Consider the following 26,181-nt stretch of genomic DNA (forward strand, 5'->3'; position numbering starts at 1 on the left):
ATTTATTTTAATTAATTAATTTAATCAATATATATAAATAAATTAATATACATAATATTTTTATATTGATCAAATTATCTTTTTGGCTAGAATTTAATCAGAATGAGATTTTTTTTAATATAATTTTACTTTTTAAAAATATTTTTATTCGTTTAGCTTTAATACCTTATACTAAAAAGAAAAAAGAAAAATCATTTTAAAACAAAAAAATATTATAATTTTTTAAATTTTTCTTAAATTCTGATTAAATTTTCTAAACATTTATCACTTCCCTCTCGCGAAATATCAAAGTTTGGAAGATATAAATAGAAAGAGAGAAAGTGGCAACTGGTAACTATGAGTTAGAATAGGAATGTGAGTGGATAGGGGGTGGTGGAAGTTGGCAGCTTTCAAAAGCATTGTGCTTGAATTACTGAAAATTGTTTTTTTCTTTTTTTAATATCTTCGATGTGAGTTATTTTAGTTATTTTAAAGAAATGGTTTTTTCTATTTAACTATTCTATTTTGTTTTCTTCGTTTTTCTTCATTTTCTTTGTGCAAAATTCACTTAAGTTTTATGATAAGAATGTATTTGCATCAAATATATATTAAGCTAATTTTAAAATTAATTTCAAAATTCAAATAAAGTATATATATCATTCAATTACAATTAAATAATTTATAAAAGTTATATTTATAATGAAAAATTTAAAATTTGCTCCTGCGCCATATAAAGTAAGTCATATTTTCATTATTAGTTGGAAATTGGGCCTTTGCTAAACTCTCATTTGTCCTCTTTCATCATTTTTATTTTTTATAAAAATAATTCGCCTGATTTTAGTCATCGAAAGGAGGACATAAATGATAATTTTCCTTCATAGGCAATATTTCGACTTTTTCCCAAAATACAAAAAGGAGAACACATTAACTTGATTTCTTGTACGTTAAGAAAACTTATGCATTAACTCTAAGAACATGTATACACATACAAACACCTTACAAGTAATTTGGCAAGCTGTTATGCGAGTCCGTGATATAAAATTATAATTTTATTTGAATATGTAATTTTAATATTTTTATGTAGTATGTTTTTTTATTAACGTAAAAATTTTATAAGTTGTAAAATTATTTTAATTTTTTATACATATTTATCAAATAAGAATAAGTAATGATAAGTTTATGTTAGTGAGAATAATCATCATATGAGATCTTAATGGTTTAAAAAGTAATGACATGAATTATAAATTTTATTTACATGTGATATATATATATTTGAAAATTTTCAGATGAAGTATTTGAGATTTTATCTCGTAATATAAAATGAGATGAAATTAATATGAAATATCGTGATTTTAAATTGTTTTGTTCTTCTATAATCTATAAATAAGAAAAACAATTCAGTTTACATATATTACAATTTCTTTTAGTTATATCTGTTAGTAATTTGATATATTTTTTTTAATTATTATTATTATTATTATTTCATAAAAAGAGTCATTGATTTGAAGGCTATAATATTTTAATCAATACTTTAAAAACATGGAAAATATAAATTTATACTTATTGTATTCCATAAAAAAAAAAAACTCAGGATGATTAAATTTATTTACGCTTATGAAATCTAGTATACTTTATTTAAGGTATATTGAAAAAAAAAATACCTACCTATATATATATATATATAGATATAGATAGATAGATAGATAGATAGATAGATAGATAGATAGATAGAGAGAGAGTCTGGAGCCTAAAGGATATAAAATTTTATATTAATCAAAACGGTAAAATTACTGCATCAACAACAACTTACCCCATCGGAAAAAGCAAAATCGCTGCAAAAAAATGAAATCGCTGCCTAGAGAGAGAGTCTGGAGCCTAAAGGATATAAAATTTTATATTAATCAAAACGGTAAAATCACTGCATCAACAACAACTTACCCCATCGAAAAAAGCAAAATCGCTGCAAAAAAATGAAATCGCTGCCTAGGCAACGATTTTCAATTTTTTTTTTAAAATGTTAAATCGCTGCCTTGACAGTGATTTTATAAAAAAAAAATTAAAAAAAATGTTAAATCGCTGCCTTTAAAATATGTAAATCGCGCAGCGATTTTATAAAAAAAATATGAAAATCGCTGCTTAGGCAGCGATTTTCAAAAAAAAAAAATCAGCGATTTTATAAAAACATAAATTTATAATATTTTTTGAAATTCAAATATATAACTTATAAGAAAATATACATTATTTTTTTAAAAAAATAAGAATAAGTAAGGTAACAAATATATTTTCTTTTAAAAAAATATATTATATTGACTGAATTGATTGAATTGTAATTCACATGTAAATAGTGTAATTTTTATTTTGTTATAAATTGACTGAATATTCACATGCAAATAGTGTAATTTTTATTTTATTATTGATTGATTGAATTCACATGTAAATAGTGTAGTTTTTGTTTTATTATAAATTGTTGAATACAGTTCACGTGTAAATAGTGTGTCAACATTTTTCACTTTGTTATAAATTGATGAATTGTTCATTCATATTGCATTGTACTTTTTCAATTTTCCAACAATTTTAAAAGTCTTTCTATTTTTCTAATTTTCTAAGTTTTTAAAAGCCTTTCTTTATAAGGTGAATTTGAATTTATTTTATTTTTAATTTATTTTAATTAATTTTATACTTTTATACGATATTGTTGATATTTCAATATTTTAATACTTATATTAATGTTAATATTTTTTTATTATTATATGTGTATAGATATGCATCCGTCAAATGTATACGTACATCCTGGTCCAATAGAGCATGATGTATTAAAAATTCAAGCAAATCATCGTTCTGAAGGAATTTGGAATGGTAGCATAAAAGAAGAGAGGTCTTGCTTATATACGCGTCGTGGTGATATTGAATTTTGGCAATAAATAAAATATCATCCATTACATTCTCGATCCGTCAATATTTTGAAAATTGTAGATTTAAAGGAATTCTTGATGTAGGATGTATGACGTATGACTCCAGATTAATTTCTGCTTTAATTGAAAGGTGGCGTTCAGAAACTCATACTTTTCACATGCGAACTGGCGAGACTACCATAACTTTACAAGATATTAAAATTTTATTCGGAATGGTAGTAGATGGTAGTCCTATAATTTTAAATAGAGTTGATTCTTTAGGGATTATAGGTAGACAAGAAATGATATTTGAATTAACAGGATGGTTAGCCGATACTAGTTATTTTTCTGGTGTTAGTAGATTGTTAACATATAAATTGATTGATTATATTGAAGGTTTGGATGGTATTAATGATCACTCAACTGAGCATGAAGTGTAACAAAGATTTAGATTATATTTATTATGGTTATGTGGTGGATCAATATTTCCGGATAAATCTAATAATAAGATTAATTTGGACATTTTGATTGACATGAGAAATTTAGATTTAATGTCAACTCAAACATGGGGAGCAGCTGCATTATCATATTTGTATAATTGTTTATGCCGTGCATCAATGAAAAAATCAAATGAAGTTTGTGAATTTCTCTCTTTAGTGCAGATATACATATTTTTAATTAAATATTTTTTATATACTAGTAATATGCACTTTTAAATTTAAGTGCATATACATAATGGTGAATTTATTTATTGTAGATTTGGGCATGTGAAAGAATTATTTCCCTGCAACCATTGCCAAAGCCTCTACGGACCAATCAACTTGAGGCTTCAACTGCGGTTGCACGTAAATGAACGCGACGTAGAAATCATCAAAATGAGGCACGAACTATAATCGGTGTAATTAGGGATGTACTAGATAATCTAACTGATGAATAAGTATTAAATATTATTAATATCTTAAACTATTTATATTTTATTTCATTTTAAATAAAAATATGTTTGGTAGATCTTTAAATGAGGCACTTATATTTCACAATCCAAAAAAATTATGTGAATAAAATGACATATACATAAATTCTTGTTAGGTCCTTAAAAGTAAAATATCTTATGACACAATGGTACAAAAAAATTATTTTGTAAAATTGTTTATTTTCACGTACATATATTTTTTTATTTTTCTGTCAATGTTGTTTTTACGACACAATGGTACAAAAAAGTGAATAGTGCTTTTTGTGAAAATGTAAGGATGATTATGAGTATAAACACAAAGATAAAGGTCTATTTTGAACATTTAGAAAAATTAAATTTAATAATGAAACCCCCTCTCTGCTCACTCCTTTTTAAGCCAGTGTTCTCCTGGTTCCAATTTGGCGGGAAAAAAAATGAGCTCGTCGGCGGTTGAGCCGGAATCTCCCGATCTAGTGTGCCAGCTTGACAACGTTCAAGGCGTCGTCGATGCTCTCACTTCCGTTCGCTGGAAACGTCAACAGGTTCCTTCTTCAGCTTCTTTTGCAGAACAAAATACTTCTAAAATTCCTATTGTATCAATAATTTTCTGTTTACTCCGTCACTAACTCAAATTTTCCACCAGGATGCAGTCTTAGAGTTATCGGAGCACGGCATAGTGTTAATTGTTGAGGAAACCGCTTGTCTTCAGGCCAAAGTCTACTTGCAACGAGAGGTTTTGAATTTTTCTGTTATATGATGTGAATTTGTAGCCTTCTGATACTGAATTAGGTGTTTATTTTCTTGTGTAGTTATTTGTTCGATATGAGTATAGTGCAGAAGGGAGGCCGCGTTTTGGAGTGAGCTTAGGGTTATTTGTTGATTGTCTGAATACATTTTCAGTTCAAGGACATTCAAGTGCTATTGAACTACGCTATCCTGGTCCTGATATGCAACTTCTTCTCAAGTAATTATCCTCCAAGCCTTGTTCTCTGTAATTAGGTTTTCGAATAGCTTTTGGCACCTCCACGCCATTTCTATGCTCTTTTGAAATGCTCCATTGGTTTATCTAGGGTTGTTTAATCAAATGCATTTTCAAGTGAGAGTACAATTTGAAAGACTGACACAGTGAATTTAGACCAAAAAGATGAAGAAGAGAGAAAAAATGACATCTTTAGGTATTTGCGCCCCACTTTCCCATGTGAAGTCAGGGCAAGATCTTCTAACATTTGAAGTTAATGGGTGCACCTCTTGATATAATGTGCATATTTTAATAAGTTTCTTTATAATTTCTATATATGTTTATAGTGTTCGAGTATGATACAGTGAGCGCACTGCTTATATGCTGGATCCACCTTCGGTCTCGAGGTCATACCAACTTACGTGGCATTTTAATTAGCATAATTTCATTTATGTGCATGGCTTTCTATACATCTGCCTTTTAGAGAGCAGAAGTGTAGAAAGACCTCAATAAAGAGTGAAATGGGAGTTGTCAATGTTCAAGTAATTTAGTAGTTCAGCCCTTAAATCAATGTTGATGAATCACATTCTTTACAAGTTTTGTTATGTGTTAGCCTTCCCTTAACTGATAGAGGAGTTCTGCAGAATCTAGGAAGCAAATCACTTTATCTTTAGGCACATTTTTGCTTATTCCCAAGTCTTCGTTCACTGGATGGAGCACCATCGACTATCTTTAAAGTTTTGTAACCTATTTTCTAATTCTGGGGTTAGGTCTGTTGAATCTTCAGATTCTTGTACTTATGCGGAAATCAGAACAAGGATTCCTGATACAATATCATGGGACTACAATTTTGAACCTGCTGGAAGTAGTCCCCTCAGTTTTACTGTGAAGGTAAATATTCTCTTCGGCAGCAATTGAAGGTAGTAAATCCAGGTATATGGCCATTGGTGACCACCAGCTCCACAAAACACATATATCTGTATGCTTCACATCTTATGCTTTCACACTAGACAGGATGGACTAAAGAACATATACTAATCATAAGTCACTTAGAGGAACTCGCTCTTGTTTCCTAATATTTACTGAAAATTGAAATTCTGCAATTGTTCTTTTATTTAGTCTTGGGGAATAAATGCTATCTATCAGGTTAGTGAGTATATCAAGCTAAGTGATTGAATCAGGTCGTAGGCAGGTTTTCTGTGATGTTTGTTATAAAGCTTGGCTTCAATTTCTTCTAAGAGCTGGGGAATAGAAAAGGTCTTAAACATTTTAATGTCTGGTCTGTATTCAAGCAAAGTATATGTTCTTTCTCTCAGGACTGTACAGTAGGTAGTATTTCATCATTGTTCTACTCTTTTATCATTTGAGTAAAGGTTGCAGGGAAACTTCCACAAGGAAACTTGTCAAAAATGTAAAAATGTTAGTATTTCATCCATACTTCCGTTTTGTGATAGATTGGTTATTCCAATACTTTGACATGGAACTTATGCTTCTTTTGTTGCACGAGGAAGAGTTCACTATATGTTTTGCATGCCATGAATGGGGTTCTTTTGTTGGTTTTGTATTATTTCAGACCTTGAGGTCTAGGTTGTTGTAAGCGGTAAAAAAAATCACGGACAAATTCCCTGATTTTGATATGTTGAAAGATCAATATAAAATGTTTTGTTGGTAGAGTTACAAACCATTAGCATTATAATTCGGCTCAAACACCATTACATTACTGCGGATGGCCTAGGCAAAAAATAAATTTGGAGTGAGGAGTTTCTTTGCATTTGTCATTTTGTCTAGTATTTGACTTCTTCAGCAATCTGAGAGTTTGAACAACCAAACAGGTCTTTACTACCACAGATTCAGCTCAGTCTGCTAGTGCACTACACACACTGTCAAACTAACCCCATTTCCAGTTCCTTGTTCTATAGAACTTTAAACTTGAAATTAAGGTTTAGTATTTTGACGGCATTTGATTAGTTGTGTGAATGTGAAATTATCTATCTCCATATGTTACGCCTCTTTGAGGAGGCTGCATCTGGAAATATAACCTAATTTTCTGCTATTATATATTGTGGACTTTTTGTCCCTGATACTGAAACAAATGTGTGCTAATGCCCATCAACCAAATTATCTGCTAATGATGCCCCAGAAGCAGCTGCTTGGGTTCAGAACTGTTGTATCCTATTTTGACAAATTTGTCAGTGACCCTGGTCATTTGCAGAAGCTATCAACAAATCCAAGGGTAGTGCTCCGTTCTTCTGGTTTCCTCCCCATATTCTCTCTTAAGTTTGTTCAAAAAGGAGGGAAAGGGAAAGAAAGGTAGGTTAATAGCGAAAAGGAATATAAAAGAGGAATTGAAGGAGACCAATTTTATTTCCGAAGTTTGGTTCCAGGGGATTTGAAGAGGAAGAAAGTTGTATTCGTTGCCTTCCTCTCGAAGTAAAGTTGTACTCTTCTTCCATGCTTTTGAAGTTAAACTTGTTTTATTCCTCCTCTTGCATTCCTTGTGCTTCTAAATGGTAAAGCAAAAATCAAAAACAAAACTTAGGAGTTTCATTGATTTTGTCAATTGTTGGCTTGCTGTTACTTCAAGTACCATGAGTAGAGCTTAAGCGACCTTTCTGAAGTTACCTTCACGTTTTTGTAAGTGTAAAGTGCAGTGAATTCATACATGAAATGTATTTTCTGTCCTTCAGACAAAGTTAGCTAATCGGATTGTGATTGGTTGAAGTCTCATCCCTTTACCATTGAGCTAATTATCACCATATCATTGGTTCAATTGATAGTCCGCAGCTCTAAAGGAAGCCATTGATGACCTTGAGTGGCCAGGATCAAGCATTCATCTTATCCTACAACCTACACCACCATCGGTTACCTTTAGAGGTGAAGGCCATGGTGACTTACAGGTACGGCTTGACCTGATATTTCAGTAGTATTCTATCCTCATGTTCTCTACCCTCATCTGTTTTTGCATTCATTTTTGCAGATAGACTTTATGTGCCAAGCAAACACGGATCTTCTGGTTGCATTTCATTGTGATCGTGAAGTCTCTCACAGGTTTCTCTCCTGACTGAGTGTGGAGGAGTAAGAAGCCACATGCTTTACATTTGTGCTAGACTATATGATCTGATCAAGACCTTCACATGGACAGGTATAAATACAAATTCCTCCGTGCTACAACCTCAAACATACCCAGCAGTGTCATTCGGGATAATCGAGGAAGTAAACTGACCATTGGTAGAGGGGGAATGCTCAAAGTTCAGCATCTGGTCTCAGTTGCAAAACCAGCAATACCACACCCCCATGTCGATTCTGCCAGCTATCAGCAACCCAGCCGTATTGCTTATATTGAATTCTTTGTCAAGCCAGAGGTAGACGAAGACGATGCTAATGATACATAGATGATAGGAGGCTGTTGCTTAGCAAAATTAGTTGCTAAATGTGAAATGTTAGGAGAAAAAAAAGTAGAGACCGAATTATTTCGGGGATTTTGAACCCGATGTGAATCGAACACGCAACCTTCTGATCTGGAGTCAGATGCGCTACCATTGCGCCACGGTTCCCTGTTGGTTCAGAATACAATTAATTTAATTTATCAATACAACAGTAGCATGTTATGTCAAATAATATTATGTTTTATCCAATACAACAGTAGCATGTTATGTCAAATAATATTATGTTTATAACCCAGGTCCCAGCGACTGTCTAAGCCTTATAAATTAATAAAGTTTAGGATATTTATACTGATTTAAGGTTTAGTTTGAAATTTTAAATAGGATTATAGTTGGAGCATACAAAAGGTATGCGCTCTATAATTTGAATCAAAGACTTTAAAGTTAATTTTTCGTGGTCATTCACTCAAATAATAACTTTTAGGATACAAAAAGATAGGTACTCTATAGTTTGAATCAAAACTTTTTAGTTAATTTGTCAAAAAGTAACTCAATTTTGTTTTGTGAGATATAAAAGTCAATTCGACTAGTATTAATATTCTGAGAAAGAAACTCAATTTTATTTTGTAACACAAATTTCACTCAACTAATAATAATTATCTCACTAACTCACTCCGATCATTTCACTAAGATTTCAAGGAAGGTTTGTTGGAAACAAAAATTGGTCGCAAATGTGTTTATCCAGGATATGTCAAAATTGATTTGACATGCATTTTAGGTACTTTGAGTGAGTGTTGTCAAAGCAATGGCCAATGATTGCCTAGTAAGCTCCAACGTATTATGTTTAGAGCTTCACAAAACCAATTAAACAATATTTCATACCAAACAAATTTTTAAATCTCTAAATTTAGTATCTAAATTAAATAACAAATATAGTATCTAAATCTGGGATCTTCTTCTAACTTTGACAAGGCAAGTCCAGACTAACGTATTTACACTTTTTGTAGAATTTGGATGATGACAATTCTATTAGAATTAGAGAAATCAGAAAATAATGAATCGAGGGGCTAACATAAAATGTTTATATCCAACTATGGTCTACAAACAAGTGTAATTCATCTCTATATACGTAATAGAGTTTCATCGATCAATATTAATGATTTTCTATGAGAAATTATAAAAGTTGGATTTTATTTATTATAATTATGATGTTTGAATTAGCTTGCGCGTATCACAAAAAAGATCGATCTAAACACATGAAAAGACCGATAACAGAGTTTCATCAATCAATATGATGATTTTATAATGAGAAATTATAAAAGTTTGCTTTTATTTGTTATAATTATGATGTTTGAATTAGCTTGCGCGTATCACAGAAAAAATCGATATAAACACACGAAAAGACCAATAATAGAGTTTCATCAATCAATATTGATGATTTTCTATGAGAAATTATAAAAGGTTGCTTTTATTTGTTATATAATTATGATGTTTGAATTAGCTTACATATATCACAAAAAGACCGATGTAAACACACGAAAAGATCGATAATAGAGTTTCATCGATCAATATTAATGATTTTTCTATGAGAAATTATAAAATGTGGCTTTTATTTATTATAATTATGATGTTTGAATCAGCTTGCGCGTATCACAGAGAAGATCGATCTAAACACACGAAAAAATCTATAATAGAGTTTCATCAATCAATATGATGATTTTATAGTGAGAAATTATAAAAGTTTGCTTTTATTTATTATAATTATGATGTTTGAATTAGCTTGCACATATCACAAAATGACCGATTTAAACACACAAAAAGATCGATAATAGAGTTTCATCGATCAATATTAATAATTTTTTAATGAGAAATTTATACAAGTTTGCTTTTATTTATTATAATTATGCTGTTCGAATTCGCTAGCACGCACACAAAAAGATCGATCAAAAATTTAAAAAAATATAGGGACCAAATTGTTTCGGGAGTCTTGAACCCGACGTGAATCGAACACGCAACCTTCTGATCTGGAGTCAGACGCGCTACCATTGCGCCACGGATCCCTGATGCCTAGAAATATCAATAAATAATAACTCAATAAAAATATATACTGGGCGATGGCATAAAATTAGACAGGTCAGCTAATGAACTTATTAATATAATATATATATATATATATATATATATATATATATATATATAATTCCACATTTCATATTTTTGTTATGAAGCTAGCTAGGAGTAAGGTAATCTGCATGAAAAATAACTTAGATCCATTTTGTTAATGAGTTCAAATTATAGGAAAAAATGTCGGTGCATCTTAATAATATTAGTACATATTAAAAACGTGAAGATACGATAAAAAATAATAATATAACTTACAATATTATCGTATTTTTTCTATTCTTTCAAGTGAGGTACATATATTTTCTATTTAAAATTCATCTTCACATCTGGAAAGATGCATCTTCATTCAAATATGTATATAATAATCCCCGTGAATTAGAGCGTTATTTAAATATTCACATGGGTTGCATTACTGTTTAACTATATATAATAATAAACTTCTTTTTTCTCTTTTTTTCAGGATTTGGTATATATCTATATTGATGTTCGATTAAATTTTTACTCACATTAAAAAATTTCATTTAAAAAAAAATACTTCTTAACAAATACGACTATATATCTAACATGTCTCAAACTTGAGATTTCTAATTAAAAATGAAAGAATATCTAACACTCCACTTCATTTCTAGTTTGTTGTTGACTTGTTTCAACTTTCTTATGTTCCCTCCAAGAAACTTCGCTATTGGAAAGGCTCATGTATATTTCCACACATGAATAAGATTAATTAAAATAAAATCAAAGTGATTCGAATTAAAGTGTCAATCTCAAAGTTCAAACTAGCTAGCTATAAATAAAAGCCCAACATATCCATTATTTTCACACTAAAATCATTCAAATTCACAATGTATTCGTCTAGCCACTACTATCTCTTCCATTTTTGTTTACTTTTCATCACTTGTCTAGCTCAAACCAATTTCCATCCCAAAACTTTATTCCTTGCAGTGAAACAAGACCCTTCAACTCTCCAATACATCACTCAAATTCAACAACGAACACCTCTAGTCCCCGTTAAACTCACGGTCCATATTGGTAGCGAAAATCTATGGGTGGATTGCGAAACGGGCTTTAAAAGCTCAACGTACAAGCCCGCTCGTTGCGATTCAAGGCAATGTGTTCTCGCAAGATCCATAGCTTGCGGAAATTGTAATACCGAAAATATAACCCGGCCCGCTTGTAACGATCCGTGCTACAACATTGTGTCTAACCCGGCTATGAATACTTTCTATTCCGGTGGTGAAATTGCCGAGGATGTTTTGACGGTTCAATCCATTAACCATTCTACTCCGGGCCCTGATTCTCGCGGGCCCGTAGTAACTGTTCCCAAGTTTATCTTCAGCTGCTCTCCATCATTATACACCCAAAAATTAGGCAAAGATGTTAAAGGAATGATTGGATTTGGTCAACAAAGTCCAGTGTCATTTGTTACTCAACTTGCATCAGTTTTTAAATTCAGCAGACAATTTGCTATTTGCTTGAGTGCATCACCTCAAGAAAATGGAATTATTTTTATTGGGCATAGGCCTTATATTTTTGCACTGGGCTTTGATGCATCGCGAGATCTAATCTATACACCTATTATAACCCACCCAAATTTCTTTCTCATCAATCGCGGTTCACCGGAATATTATATTCAAGTTACGTCCATTACAATTAACGAAAAATCGTTGGTATTTAACAAAACATTGCTCTCGTTGGATGAAAATGAAGAAAACGGAACGAAACTCAGCACGGCCGTTCCTTATACGGTATTGGAGCGTTCTATTTACGATGTTGTGAGTAAAGCTTTTATTAGTGAAATGCCGAAAGAGGTGAAGACTGTACCCGCAGTGCAACCTTTTAAAACTTGTTTTGACTCGACGTATGTTGGGATGTCACGCCTTGGATATAATGCACCTAGAATTAATTTGGTTCTTCATAAGCCAAATGTGCGTTGGACTATTACTGGAGCGAATTCATTGGTAAAAGTTAGCGATCGCGTAGTATGTTTAGCGTTTGTTGAAAGAAATCAGACGTTTGGACAGGCTATTGTTATTGGTGGATTTCAAATGCATGACAATCTTGTGGAATTTGATCTTGCTAGAAGAAGAATTGGGTTTAGTAACTCGTTATATTTCCGTCAGACAATGTGTTCGAATCAATTCTATACTATGTGAAACTAAGTTTTTTTGTTATTCAATAAGGTTCATGTTTTGATGATCTTTTGAATCATGATTTAGTGGATCATGTAATGCAGTGTGTGCGCCATGTGACGCTGAATAATATATGGTTTCAAAATTACTTTATAGTGTGTTTCTCTTTTACTCCTATCTCTTAATAAAATATTAATTATGACGAAAATCAATTCTTTGAGTAGTCATAACCACGCTGTGTTAATCTTCATAATCAACTGTCAGCATCACTAGTTATCATCAATATCATGACAATCACCAATTGGCTCCTTATTGATAATCATTGTCATCATTCGCTATTATACATCTTCAACTAATTTATCATATCACCATCATTTTCATCGACATTCACAAATTGTCAACCAACAACAACAATCATATAGTATATTTAATAATTTTTAAATAAAGGCCATTTTTATATATTTAGATGCTCGCAAACAAACTTTAATCTTAACAAATATCAATGATGTCTAATAAAGGATATTAATATGAGAAAAACCACCAACAATAACCATATAGTATATTTAATAAATTAAATAAACGCAAATATTAATGGAAAAAAAAAAGAGTATAGGGACCGAATTGTTTTGGGGGTTTTGAACCCGACGTGAATCGAACACGCAACCTTCTGATCTGGAGTCAGACGCGCTACCATTGCGCCACGGATCCCTGTTGTGTTTTAAAGCATTCTTAATAATATATATAATAACACTTAACTAATGCCGATTATTTTTGTTGTAGTGATAGTGGTCGTCTCTTTTTTCCTTTTTAATCAATGCTTACGATACTCATTGTTGATAAAATAATTTGAATTGTTTATTGTAAATTGCATTTGTTTCGAGAGATTCACTACATCAAAAGTTATTATTAACGGTAATTAATTTTTAATTACCACTAAATATGTATTTTTAGCGATAATTAATACTCTTTATATATGTCCCTAATAAAAACTTTAGTGATATTGATTCTAATGACACTTAATTAATGTCTATAAAGAATTACCACTCTTCATTAATGTCAATAAATATTTATTGTCGTTAAAAATTATATTTGATGTAGTGATTTTACCTTCTTTATCTAATGTTGCATCACGGATCTACTCTAAATGGAAAGACCATTTTGAATTCAAAAGAACATAAGTTTGATAATAATTTCATAGTTTTTATTACAGCTCCGTCTATTTTTATTTGGCATGTTGTGTTTTTCGAAAATTAATTTGATTAAATTTTAAAGTCAAATTAGACTACATTTATTTGATATTTTAAATAAAAAATTAGACATTCAAAAACTATACAAAAAAGTACTATATATTGCAACTTTTGACATATCAATATGATTAAAATATATTGTAAAATATTAATTAAAATTTTTATAATTTAACTCTAAAAATAAAAAGTATGATAATTAATAGTGAACGAAAGGCTATACTGTAATAAGACCGTCCTTCAATATTTTGGTCATAGTTAATCTTAGGTAGAACTTAGAATGTTTGGCTAAATTTTCAACTAGTATTGAGGTTAGGAACATATACGTCCTCAATTTAGTCTAAGTACGTTTTATTTTATATGTCATTTTTTTACTTCATATTTGTATTAAGAAATGATATAACTTTATCTTTCTTAAATCAACTTTATTAATAAATAATAAAATTAATTAACTATTATATTAAGAATATAATAAATAAAATATAATAAAATATGCATAAATTTATAAAATAACAAATATCGTGATTTAACTATTCATAAAAAGAATTAATATATGTAAGACATGATTGCAAGCGTTATTTATGTACCACAAGTTACAATCACAATTAATGATAAAAATGAACAAAAATTATAGTGGGGTTCAAAAAATTTGGTTCTCTCTTTTAAATAGATTCAAGTTTATTATGATATAATATATAATGAGATACATAGTCTAATAATATAATATAATTCAAATTACTCTGAATTAGTTAAAAAGTTAAAAACTTCACCATTAAAACACATTCCTTCAAAACATATAAATTACTCTCTAATTTTGTGTAATAAATTAGTTGAAGAAAGTCTCTTCTCAGGATTTACTGTTTTTGAACTATACTAACCTTAATACAAACACAATATAATACTTCGTTCTCATCTTTCTTAACTTAATATATTTTCTTTGTACATGAAACATCACTATTAAAATATTACGAGAATCAACAAAGTATTTTAATTTAATCACCGAAAATCATGAATACATGAAGCTTATTGAACAAGAAATTGAAAACCAAGTTAATTAAGGTCTGATCATCTTCATATTTTTTTTTTTGAAGATTCCCGCCTTAAATCAGATTTGAAAATTCGTCAAACACCAAATTGAATATGAAATTTAAGAAAATAAAATTACCTCTTAAGAAGTATAGAATTGATCCGAACACATCATCTGACGGAAAAAAAGAGAATTCGTAAACCCAATTCTTCTTCTAGGTAGATCAAATTCCACAAGATTGTTCTGCATTTGATAACTACCGATAACAATCGCTTCTCCCAATGCTTTTTTCCCTTCAACAAACGCTAGGCAAAACACTCCCTGTTTTACCAATAACAATGAATTCGCTCCAGTAATTGTCCAAAACACATTCGGATCATGGAGAACAAAATAAATTCCAGGTGCATTGTATCCAAGGCGCGATATACCAATAAACGACGAGTTAAAACAAGTTTTAAAAGGTGCTACTGGAGATACTGTTTTCACGTTTTCCGGCATTTCGCTGATAAAAGCTTTACTTACAGTATCGTATATAGAAGGCTCCAGTACAGTATAAGGAACTGCCGTACTGATTCTCGTCCCGCCTAATGAGAGTAATGTGTTATTCAATGGCAATGTTTTCGCGTTAATTCTTATGGAAGATACATGAAGGTAATACTCTGGCGAGGAGCGAATGATAGGTGTGTAGAAAAGATCTTGCGAGGCGTCAAAGCCAAGTGCAAAGAGATAAGGCCTATGTCCAATAAAAATGATTCCATTTTCTTGAGGTGATGCACTCAAGCAAATAGCAAATTGTCTGCTGAATTTAAAAACGGATGCAAGTTGAGTAACAAATGATACTGAACTTTGCTGTCCAAATCCAATCATTCCTTTAACATCTTTGCCTAAATTTTGGGTTAAAAAACATGGAGAGCAGCTGAAGATGAAATTCGGGATAGTTACAACCGGCCCGCGGGATTCAGGGCCCGTATTGGATCCGTTAATGGATTGGATTGTCATAACATCCTCCGCGATTTCAGCACCAGAGTAGAAAGTATTATTCAGAGCCGGGTTGGACACAATGTTATAACACGCGTTGCTATTGCAACCGGGCCGGGTTTTATTTTTGGTTTTGCAATCTCCGCAAGATGTTGATCTTGCGAGATTGCATTGCCTTGAATTGCAACGAGCGGGCTTGTACGTTGAGCTTTTGAAGCCCGTTTGGCAATCCACCCATAGGTTTTCGCCACCAACGTGGACCGCGAGTTTAACGGGGACTAGAGGTGTTCGTTGTTGAATTTCTGTGATGTATTGGAGAGTTGAAGGGTCTTGTTTCACTGCAAGGAAGAATGTTTTAGGATGAAAATTGGTTTGAGCTAGACAAGTGATGAAAAGTAAACAAAAATGGAAGAGATAGAAGTAGCAAGAGGAATACATTGTGAATTTGAATGATTTTAGAGTGTAAATATTGGAGTTGATGTACATCTATTTATACTGATAGCTACTTCGTTTCAGTTCAATTTGATCATATTTAGTTTTATTTTTACTTTGTTTGAAAAAGAAAACATTTTTTTTTTCATGATATATTTACAATCATAAAATTTTGCTTTCAATATCATCAATTAATCATAAGTAAATTCTTTAATAACATAACTGCATAAGGATGTATCTTTCCAGATCTGAAGATGAATTTTAAATGGGTTAAAAAATTTCCACTTGCTTAATCATAATTGTGTGTAGTCATCATTCTTGTTAACTCAATATATAATTAATATTTTATAGTTTTAGAATCCATTTTATAGGGTCCCACACATATTTATCAAGGACTAGGTCAAAGTCAAACTAAGGAAGCTCAAATTGCTATACCATATTTCATTTGTCTGGGAGATTTTATTTTTGTACCATTTTATATATTTTTTTATTTTTAGTTTGACGAAGTTTTTCAGTAAGATTTGAAAAAGAAATCAACTTTTATATTTAATTTGTAAGTGACAAACTGACAATAATACTTTTCCATTTCGGAGCTCCACGCGTGTTTATCATCTGAGCAATTCTTTATCATATTAATAACGTTAATAATATTATTAATAATTTTTTTTAAATTTATAATAACAAATTAATTATTACTCTATATTATTATTCCCATTTTGTAGTGTCTATCAAGATATTTGTCTATAATTTTCTAATGAGTAATTATCTTTAATACCATTATGTTATGATAAATATATAGATATATATTCAACATTGTAACGTAGATGAATTTCTAAATTATACAAAAATAGTAGTAAACCATATGTACATGTAGCTATGTAGGCACAATGCAACATCAACAACGATTGTGGTGAAGTGGTAAATATTCTTTCATTATAGTCAAGAGGTATTATCCCCGATGCGGGACTTTTCATGTGCAAATTCGCATTTAGTCTGGGCTCAAATATTGAATATCGGACGTCTAGCAATGCACCAACGATAAAACATACAAGTGTCCTTGTTTTGTTGGTAGTGCTAGGAGAACCACCCTAACTGACACCAACCTTTTTTTTATTATTTTTATTTTAAGTTTAGCTAAATAATATTGATATTATATTTAAAATTTTTAAATTTTAAATTCTAATATTATAATATATTTTTTTAAATTGTGAATCTATTAGAAATAATATAAGATTTTACCAAAGATAACGAACGCACTTTAATTTTCACTTTGAAATATTACATTTTGATCCTCTACTTTTTGACGTTGTATTCAATCGCATTATTAAGTATTAAGGGAACAACTTCATACGCTTCTTCTAGGTTTCCTCGAATATATATGCAGTTAAGTGTAAAGGTAAAATTTGTCTTGTTATAATATTTTTATTTATTGCACATAAACTATATAAAGATATAATTTTAGGAATAGCAAATTAAAGATAATAATCATACTAATATTCTGTAGCTACAATTTTATTATTTGTGCTCATTAACTATATTTTATTTGTTGTGATGAAACCTTTGATGCAGAATATCTTAAATTTGTGAACAAATTTTTTAAAAAGAAAAAGAATAACTAAAAACAAGCTAATTTCGGCTTCTAAAAAGGGAAATAATCCCATAAATCAAAACACATTGTATTTTAATGTATTTCTTATCGATTCGTATATGATCAAACAATGAAATTGTATTATGAATATCAAATCGTTTATGCGTTCAGGTGAAATGACATAAATTATTGTGTTCTATATAATTTGATTTGAATATTTTATTTTATTTTTGTGAATTTGGACGTATACAGTACGAATTTGTTTGTGTCTACGATTGTGTTTGTATATTTACTTTATTTTCACTTATATATTTACTTAGATATCAATATTGAGACTCGAGTATATCAAAATTCGAGCATTGCAAGATTTTCAATTTTCATTCTGAGAGATTCAAAGGAAGACCTTAATTAAGAATAAAGAAATCTTAATCATCCCATTACACTTATATATATATATATATTTTTTTATGTCAATCAATATATAAATGTTTTAATAGAAGTAGTAAATATATTGATAACCTAAAAAAGAAGGTAGCTAGGTAACCAATATGGAACTGGTCAAATTGATTTTATATTGACACATTGCACTTTGCAACTTCCTTTGTTGGGTAACAAATTAATTCTTAATTAGAAGTAGAGTAATAATTAACAGGAAAGAAATTAAATTGGACCTAGTCAAATATTCACATGCGATTTTTATAAAGTGGGTTCATACTCGGATTCAATCCTGGATTGGCTCGGAGAACTTTGAACCATCTCAGCCATTCGATCAAGCTTTAAATTTGTGTTAGTGGGGTCAAAATTATATATATATATATATATAATATTTTAAAAATTGATTAAATGTATATATATATACGATGTTATTTTTTAACAAAGTGGATTCATATGAACCCACTTGCACCACTGTAGGTCCGCCCCTGATTGCTTAACCGACGTTAGGTCCTTGCACTTAGCGATCCCTCGCAAGATATTATCTATATGCCTATTGTGATCCATGCAAAAAAAAAAAATTTAATCATCAATCGCATCTCACTAGAGTATTATATTCAAAGTTTCGTCCTATACAATTACCAAAAAGTCATTGCCATTGAACAAAATATTGCTCTCGTTAGAATTACTATGGTCGTTCCTTACTATATTGAACCTTCTAATTTACAGAGTAGTAAAGCTTTTATTAGTGAAATGCTTGTTGAAAGATGTGAAGATTGTGCCCGTGGTATCAATCGAAAACATTTTCAACCGACACTAAGAACAGTCAACCACTGTTACTATGCATTGCTATTACTAGTCACCATATAACTTTTAAATGTTTCGTTGAAGGTCTAATATAGGATTTACGCAGCGTCATCACTAGTCACCATATAACTTTTAAAATGTTTCGTTCAAGATCTAATATAGGATTTACGCATCGCCATTATCAGTCACCATATAACTTTTAAAATATTTCGTTCGTGGTCTAATATGGAAATTACGCATCGCTATCACCAGTCACCATACAACTTTTGAAATGTTTCGTTCAAGGTCTAATATAGAATTTACGCATCGCTATCACCAGTCATCATATAACTTTTGAAATGTTTCGTTCAAGGTCTAATATAAGATTATTGAAAAAAAAAATTGGGACTGAAATGTTTCAGGGTTTTGAACCCGACGTGAATCGAACACGCAACCTTCTGATCTGGAGTCAGACGCGCTACCATTGCGCCACGGATCCCTGTTGTGTAACAATCTACATATTATATAACTCCAATTTTGGTTTTTATTTAATAAAGATATTTATTATTGAGAAAATATATTTTAACTGTTAACTGTAAATTGCAAGAATGGAGATTTTACCCTTTTTATCTAATATTGAACTGACTGCCTATTCTAAGTAAGAAAGTCTTTTTAATTCGAACGAAAATAACTGTTGATATATAATGGAAATTTATATAAATATACTATAATAATAAAATATTTTTCATTTAAAGTAATAATATTGTTTTTTACTTGATCACTTTTAATGTATTTATAATACAAGTTTAATTCATATTATAAAGAATAATTTTTTATTCCCATATAATATAAATTTTAATGATAAATAATTCATTTATCATACATTTTAATTCACTTATAATACAATGTGTCAAGTTTATACTAAAAAAACATAATATATTTTAAAAAAATAATCATAATTCATATATAATTCAGTTTTAATACATATGACAGATTTAACATAGTATTATTATAAATGATAATAAATAAAAAATATTACTAAAATCAGTAATTATTTATTAAAATTTATTAATATATGTAATTTTTTCATATATTTACATATTATTTATTTTATCAGAAGATCGTCCCTCATATTTGGTCATAGTTAATACTGGTAGAAACATATGGAGTACATTTTTTTAGATTAAATATTTTAGAGTACTTTGGTCAATGTATTACTCCTATGTAGTATGAGCCAAGACTTTGTGCACAATAATTTATATATTTTATGTGCTACAAATAGATAAGATTAGAAAGTATTTTATTTTTTAATATAAATTTAAATTTAATTATATTTTTATATCAAATAAGAAACACGAATAAGAAAGAAAAACAATTATAACTAGACGAATGTCACCGTTACTCTTTGCTGCAAAATCGAGAAAACTCATTTTTACTTATATTTATGTTTATAATATTATATTATCCTAAGCATTTATGACTCTTGAAGTAACTCTAAGTATTATTGTTGTCACATTTGAAAGAGTCAAATTAATTCATGTTAAAGTTAATTAATTAACGTAGAAAATAGTTTAAGTTTTTTTTTAAAAAAAAAATGTTTTATCGTTATTTGATCCAACTACATTCAAAGAATGCATTATAAAATTATCAATTTTTATTTATAGGAATTCGAACATGAGATGTTTAATTAAATCAAAAATGTAAAAATCTCAATTATTTCACCACAACTCATGTAAGTATCTTAAGTTACTCTTAAAACAATATATCCAGTACTCGATATTTAATCCAACTAAATTCGAAATCATGCATTCTTTAATTTTCGTTATGGAGAACTCAAACACAAAGAGGTTTGGCCATTTTGAACTGGTCAAACATATGGTCACAATGAAGAAGGATCTGCAATTTACAACTTACTTTGTTTGGCAGCAAATTAAAGCTTAATTAGAAGTACATTAATAATGTATTAATTCACAGGAAGAAAATAATTAAAGGGGAGTTAAGTCAAATATCCACATGGGTCACATGACTGGCGTTATAATTTGAGTACACTAAAAGGTTGTTGAAAATGAAAGCAATATGTTAGTTTAATTTAAGTTTTATATTATGAGTAAATTATGTTTATCAAATTATATCTACAGGTCAATCTTTTCAAAATTTGGAATTTAAAATCATAAAAACAAGATAAGATGTGTTACCTATCTATATTTCAAAGTGGCTGAAAAATCACTCTTGTTTAACGGATTAATCACTAATTAGCTAGCAATCATAAATAAATCACATCCTTTAGCTTAAAGATGACATAATTAGCTCATTGGATCATATCCTATTCATATTTGAGTTGATTATCAATTTCCTTATTTATTAGATCAATTATATCAGTTCAATCTTTTTAATCCATCAAGTTTGGATTGGTATATAATTCAAATTAATTAACGAGAAATCTTGTTAATATTTTTAAAAGTATTCTTTTTCCTTATAGCCATAATAATAAAGAAAAATAATAATTTTGTAAGGTACAGAATTTTACAAATACAAGTTGAGTTATGATCCGCATTATAGTCCATTTCAGCCTAAGTAATTTTTGAAAGAGTCAATAATTCGTTCGATTTTTAACTCAATCTATTTTAACCTGTCCAAATTGAGTCCTAACCATTCATTTTACGCTTTGCCTATAAATACATGCCTAAGATATGTCCAAAAATTTTGTTTACAAGCCTTTTGCTTACATTCTTTCTACTTTATACTACACATCATGAAATTATTTCCCATGTCATCGACCAAGTACTATATTTTTCTCTTTAATTTTCTTCTCATCACATCCACTACTTTATCAAAATCCAATTTCCAACCCAAAACTTTGTTCCTATTAGTCAAAAAAGATCCATCCACCCTACAATACATTACTCAAATTCACCAAAGAACACCTCTTGTCCCTCTTAAACTAGCCCTCAATCTTGGTGGTGAAAGCCTATGGGTTGATTGTCAAAATGGCCACAAAAGCTCAACGTACAAGCCCGCGCGTTGCGAATCAGCGCAATGTGATCTTGCCTGGTCAACATCATGTGGAAATTGTTATGAGAATGACACATTCTTACCAATTTGCAACTCGTGCTATAACGTTGTTTCAAATCCTGTTACCTCCACTATAGGTGAAATCGCGGACGATGTTTTGACAATTCAATCAATTAACGGGTCAATTCCAGGACCCGCTGCAATTGTCCCAAATTTCATCTTTAGTTGTCCTCCTACTACATCCAATTTAACACAAAATTTAGGCAAAAATGTTAAAGGAATGGTTGGTTTTGGGCAGCAAAGTCCAGTCTCATTTGCTACTCAATTTGCATCAATTTTCAAATTCAGTAGGCAATTTGCCATTTGTTTAAGCTCATCAACTAAACGAAACGGTGTAATTTTCATCGGACATAGCCCTTATTTCATTAGCCTTGCGTTCGATGCATCGCGAGATCTAATCTACACACCTATAATCACCCAACAACGTTTCGTTACCATTACCTACCCACATTATATAAGCGTCATTCGCCCCTCGCCAGAGTATTACATCCAAGTTAATTCCGTTAGAATTAACGGAAAAACTTTACCATTAAACAAAACACTACTCTCGTTAGACGAAAACGAAGAAGGCGGAACGAGAATCAGCACGAACGTTCCGTATACTGAATTAGAGCCGTCTATTTACGATATCGTAAGTAAAGCTTTTATTAATGAAATGCCTAAAGAAGTTACAAAGGTACCCTCAGTGCAACCTTTTAAAACTTGTTTCGACTCGACATATATTGGTGTGTCACGCCTAGGTTACGATGCACCTGAAATTAATATCGTATTTCAGAAACAAAGTGTTTATTGGACGATTATTGGATCGAATTCGCTAGTAAAAGTCAAGGAAGGTGTTATATGTTTAGCATTTGTTGAACGAAAAGAAGCAAGGGGACAAGCAATTGTTGTTGGTGGATATCAAATGCAAGACAATCTTATAGAATTTGATTTATCGAGGAGAAGAATTGGTTTTAGTAATTCACTTTTTTATCGTCAAACTATGTGTGCAAATCATAATTATGCTTAGACAAATTGTGTCATTTGTGATTCTAGTTTGACTTGATTAATTGTAATTTGTAATATTATAATCGTCATTTTAATTAATTTTATTGAATAATATTCATATACAGTTGCAATTATCTTCAAAGATGTGAAGATGCTATCCTCAAAATATATAAGCTAATATTATCATAGTATTGTTTGGACTTTGTCATATGAAAGTTTGAACAATATTCTTCTTTCAAATAGCTGCTCAGATTTACTGTTTGTATTATTTTTATTACTTTTAATTGAAAACAATTCAATGAGCAACATGAGTTGTGATGCAATGATGAGACTATTTTATCTTTAATCATGGTTCTTGAATTTGAACCCTGAGTATGATTTTTTCGTTATTGAGAGCTTTACCTCCTGAATTGATCCTATAATGCATAATGTAATTTAAATCGAAGCTCCAATATAAACTACACAGGGTGAAAAAAAAATATTAACTCGAGATACAAACTCTTTTTCATTAATGGGCTGTAAAGAGAGTGAAAAAAAGTCTGTGGGCCGTGAGTGCACGAAATGGTCAAGTTTTTAAATATTAATGTTTTTCTTTGGTAATATTTAATCTTTTATTAATCAAATTTAAATCTAATTAGGCATATGTTTTTTAAAATTGAAATCATGTCCCAATATAATTTTTGAGATATTATAATGTAAAAATATAAATTATGTTCTATAAAAATATATTTTTTTAAAATTTCATGATAATTCGTAGCCGCTACAATCTTTGTCACAGTCTTTGTCCTTTGAGTGAGTACTTTGTGCGCGCTGGATAAATCTTCTACTGCGCAATAGCTAGCAAACCACACATGGAATGTAAACTGCACTAAGCAAGCCTTGCGCGACAGATTCTACTCAGAAGACATTTTAAAAAAAGTTGATCTCAAATCATCCGTATGAATAATCACCCTCCAAACTAACTGAGTCATCGTAAACAAAAATATTGTTTTCTATGACTTGTGAGAAACAAATTGTTAATACTAGCACAAAATATGGCCAAAAGTGCAACTGTGCAAATGACCCATTTAAAAGTGGTATTGCTTGGCTTTTCACCTTTTACACTTTTTGGTGTTCTTTTGTCATATATTTAGAAAACTTATATCCCTACAGTCATTTATCAAAAATGATATGTACCCAAATAAAAACAGAAAATTATCCTAAAAAGATTTGTTCCTTTAACTTTCACGAGAAACTGTCTAGCTTAATACAAAAGGTTTTTCCGAAAATTATTTAACTATGATAAGATTTCTTTACTTTTAGTTAAAAGTTTTAATTTCGAGCCTTTGGGAAGGGAGAAAGCTCTATTGAGTGACTGCTTTTAGAAATGAATCATATAGTATATAAATTCAAATTGAATCGAACCTCAATACAAATATGAAATATCACCAGATAAAAAAGATAATGTAAATCTTTATGTATTTTACGGTAGGATTGTTTTATAAATATGATAAATATATCAATTGAAGCCAACCAAAAAAAAGTATCTTGAAATTGTTGAATTACCAAATTAAAACGATACGTGCTTAAGAGAAAGAGTTAATTATACTAAACAGTCTTAGTATATTATTTAATTTCAGATATTTTCTTTATATTTTAAAATCAAATACTATATTCTTCCTATTGTAGAAATGTTGTACTCACACCTCCTACGAGATATATCTATAACTAAATATAACTATTAAAATGTAAATTGAAATTATAAATAGAAAAGTTTGTGGATTTATTTTTATGAAATTTAATGAGGAAGATAAAAATAAAATTGTTGAATATATTTGTTCACTCATTTGATTAAAACAAATGATATAAAAAAGAAAAATTGAAATAGGTATCTTTTGAAACTTATAAATAAAAAAGAAGAAAAATCAAGTTACTTGATAGATATATATACCATGATACCAACTATTAGTAAACTGTCCTACACTTTGAACATGTAAATTATTTGTATTTTTATTAATTATATATTTTATTATACAAGATTTTTTTCATTTTTATTCTATTTTGTTAATTTGTTCTTTTACTTAAAAGTTTAAAATTACATTAAATAAACTTTTTATTTATAAATCTGATAGTAATTATATTTTAGATATATCTTATAAAGAGTTTGATTGTAGGATTTTTATTATAGATATGATGTAAGTGTTTGATTTATGATATTTAGTGTAATTAATCCTAAAATTAAAAGAAAATAAATTTTCACTCAGTACAGCGCCGTCAATCCAAAGTCCACAACAATAAATAGCATCAACATTTAGTATACTATGTAAATTAAACTATAATTTGTGTATAGTTAATGTAGATATATTTATTACTATACAATGCTTTGATTGATTTAGTTTAGGTGTATGTTTTGTCTAGCTTAATGAAGTCTAAAGAGTGAAGTAGTAGTTGGGAGATATTAGGAGATCAATCTCTTTCCTACAACATTTTATAAATTAATTTGTGTTAATATCAAAAACTTAAAATTTTCAAAATGATGTGAAGTTGTAAAATAATGATAGAATTACTTCTTTTGTGTAATTAATAAATAATAAATTACGTGTTCAAATTATGAAATCATTCACTTGACATTTTGCATAAAAAATAAATTACATCACAACTCGAGGATAATTGGATCATTGTGTGATCCATTTCCATGAAAAATTAATTAAATTAGATCGACAATTTTTACGCCAAAGTCAGACCTTCTGCAAATTATTGCAAATCAATTTTTTTTACTAATATAATGTTGGTTTGTTAGTAACTAATGACAACTTCGAGGTAAAAATTATACTAATAGTAGGAACATGAATGCGAAAAAAAATTTAACAGATAATAAAGTTAGACTTTTTCGCAAAATATGAAAATAAAAATCGAATAGTTATATCCCTAAAAGAATAATACTTGAGATATAGATATAAGATACAACTAACACTATGTTTGGATCATTATTATCCATTGTATTGTATTGTATTGTATTGATACTATACCTACCATATTTTTTTTATTGTTACTTAAAATGTATTGTATTGTATTGTTAAATTTCGTTGTTACGTAACAATGAAAATTCCTATTTTATGGAATAATCAATTTGGTGCGTTCCCATTGTTACTTAATTTCTTTTTTCAATTATATATTTACATAATATTTTAAAATACTATTTTACTCTTTATCTTAATTATTTGAATCTAGTCAAACCTCCCA

At 29.6% G+C, this 26,181-nt stretch overlaps 4 protein-coding genes and 4 non-coding genes across 8 annotated transcripts; 3 read left to right on the forward strand and 5 right to left on the reverse strand.

The window, feature by feature from the left end:
- The first annotated feature begins 4,165 nt into the window (after nt 1–4,165).
- LOC101262742 (uncharacterized) lies at nt 4,166–8,395 on the forward strand. The gene is made up of 7 exons (XM_004245913.5): nt 4,166–4,361; nt 4,463–4,552; nt 4,629–4,783; nt 5,548–5,668; nt 7,555–7,674; nt 7,755–7,825; nt 7,920–8,395. Exons 1-7 carry the CDS (start codon nt 4,254–4,256, stop codon nt 8,167–8,169), a joined length of 915 nt encoding a protein of 304 aa, XP_004245961.1. The 5' UTR covers nt 4,166–4,253; the 3' UTR covers nt 8,170–8,395.
- TRNAW-CCA (transfer RNA tryptophan (anticodon CCA)) lies at nt 8,260–8,331 on the reverse strand. Its single transcript has one exon. It is a non-coding gene; the product is annotated as a tRNA-Trp (tRNA).
- Nucleotides 8,396–10,148: 1,753 nt separating the features above from the next.
- Nucleotides 10,149–10,220, reverse strand: TRNAW-CCA (transfer RNA tryptophan (anticodon CCA)). The gene has a single exon. It is a non-coding gene; the product is annotated as a tRNA-Trp (tRNA).
- Nucleotides 10,221–11,011: 791 nt separating this feature from the next.
- On the forward strand, nt 11,012–12,566 carry LOC101262842 (probable aspartic proteinase GIP2). Its single transcript, XM_026032387.2, has one exon. It carries the CDS (start codon nt 11,127–11,129, stop codon nt 12,435–12,437), a length of 1,311 nt encoding a protein of 436 aa, XP_025888172.2. The 5' UTR covers nt 11,012–11,126; the 3' UTR covers nt 12,438–12,566.
- A 483-nt stretch (nt 12,567–13,049) lies between these two features.
- On the reverse strand, nt 13,050–13,121 carry TRNAW-CCA (transfer RNA tryptophan (anticodon CCA)). The gene has a single exon. It is a non-coding gene; the product is annotated as a tRNA-Trp (tRNA).
- Nucleotides 13,122–14,622: 1,501 nt separating this feature from the next.
- On the reverse strand, nt 14,623–16,261 carry LOC101262548 (probable aspartic proteinase GIP2). Its single transcript, XM_069288561.1, has one exon. The coding sequence runs from the start codon at nt 16,146–16,148 to the stop codon at nt 14,826–14,828; it is 1,323 nt and encodes a 440-aa protein (XP_069144662.1). The 5' UTR covers nt 16,149–16,261; the 3' UTR covers nt 14,623–14,825.
- Nucleotides 16,262–19,327: 3,066 nt separating this feature from the next.
- Nucleotides 19,328–19,399, reverse strand: TRNAW-CCA (transfer RNA tryptophan (anticodon CCA)). Its single transcript has one exon. It is a non-coding gene; the product is annotated as a tRNA-Trp (tRNA).
- A 2,202-nt stretch (nt 19,400–21,601) lies between these two features.
- LOC101262240 (probable aspartic proteinase GIP2) lies at nt 21,602–23,093 on the forward strand. Its single transcript, XM_010327262.4, has one exon. The coding sequence runs from the start codon at nt 21,653–21,655 to the stop codon at nt 22,979–22,981; it is 1,329 nt and encodes a 442-aa protein (XP_010325564.1). The 5' UTR covers nt 21,602–21,652; the 3' UTR covers nt 22,982–23,093.
- Nucleotides 23,094–26,181: the final 3,088 nt, after the last annotated feature.

Source organism: Solanum lycopersicum, chromosome 8 (genome assembly GCF_036512215.1).
Source record: "Solanum lycopersicum chromosome 8, SLM_r2.1".
Taxonomy (NCBI): Eukaryota; Viridiplantae; Streptophyta; class Magnoliopsida; order Solanales; family Solanaceae; genus Solanum; species Solanum lycopersicum.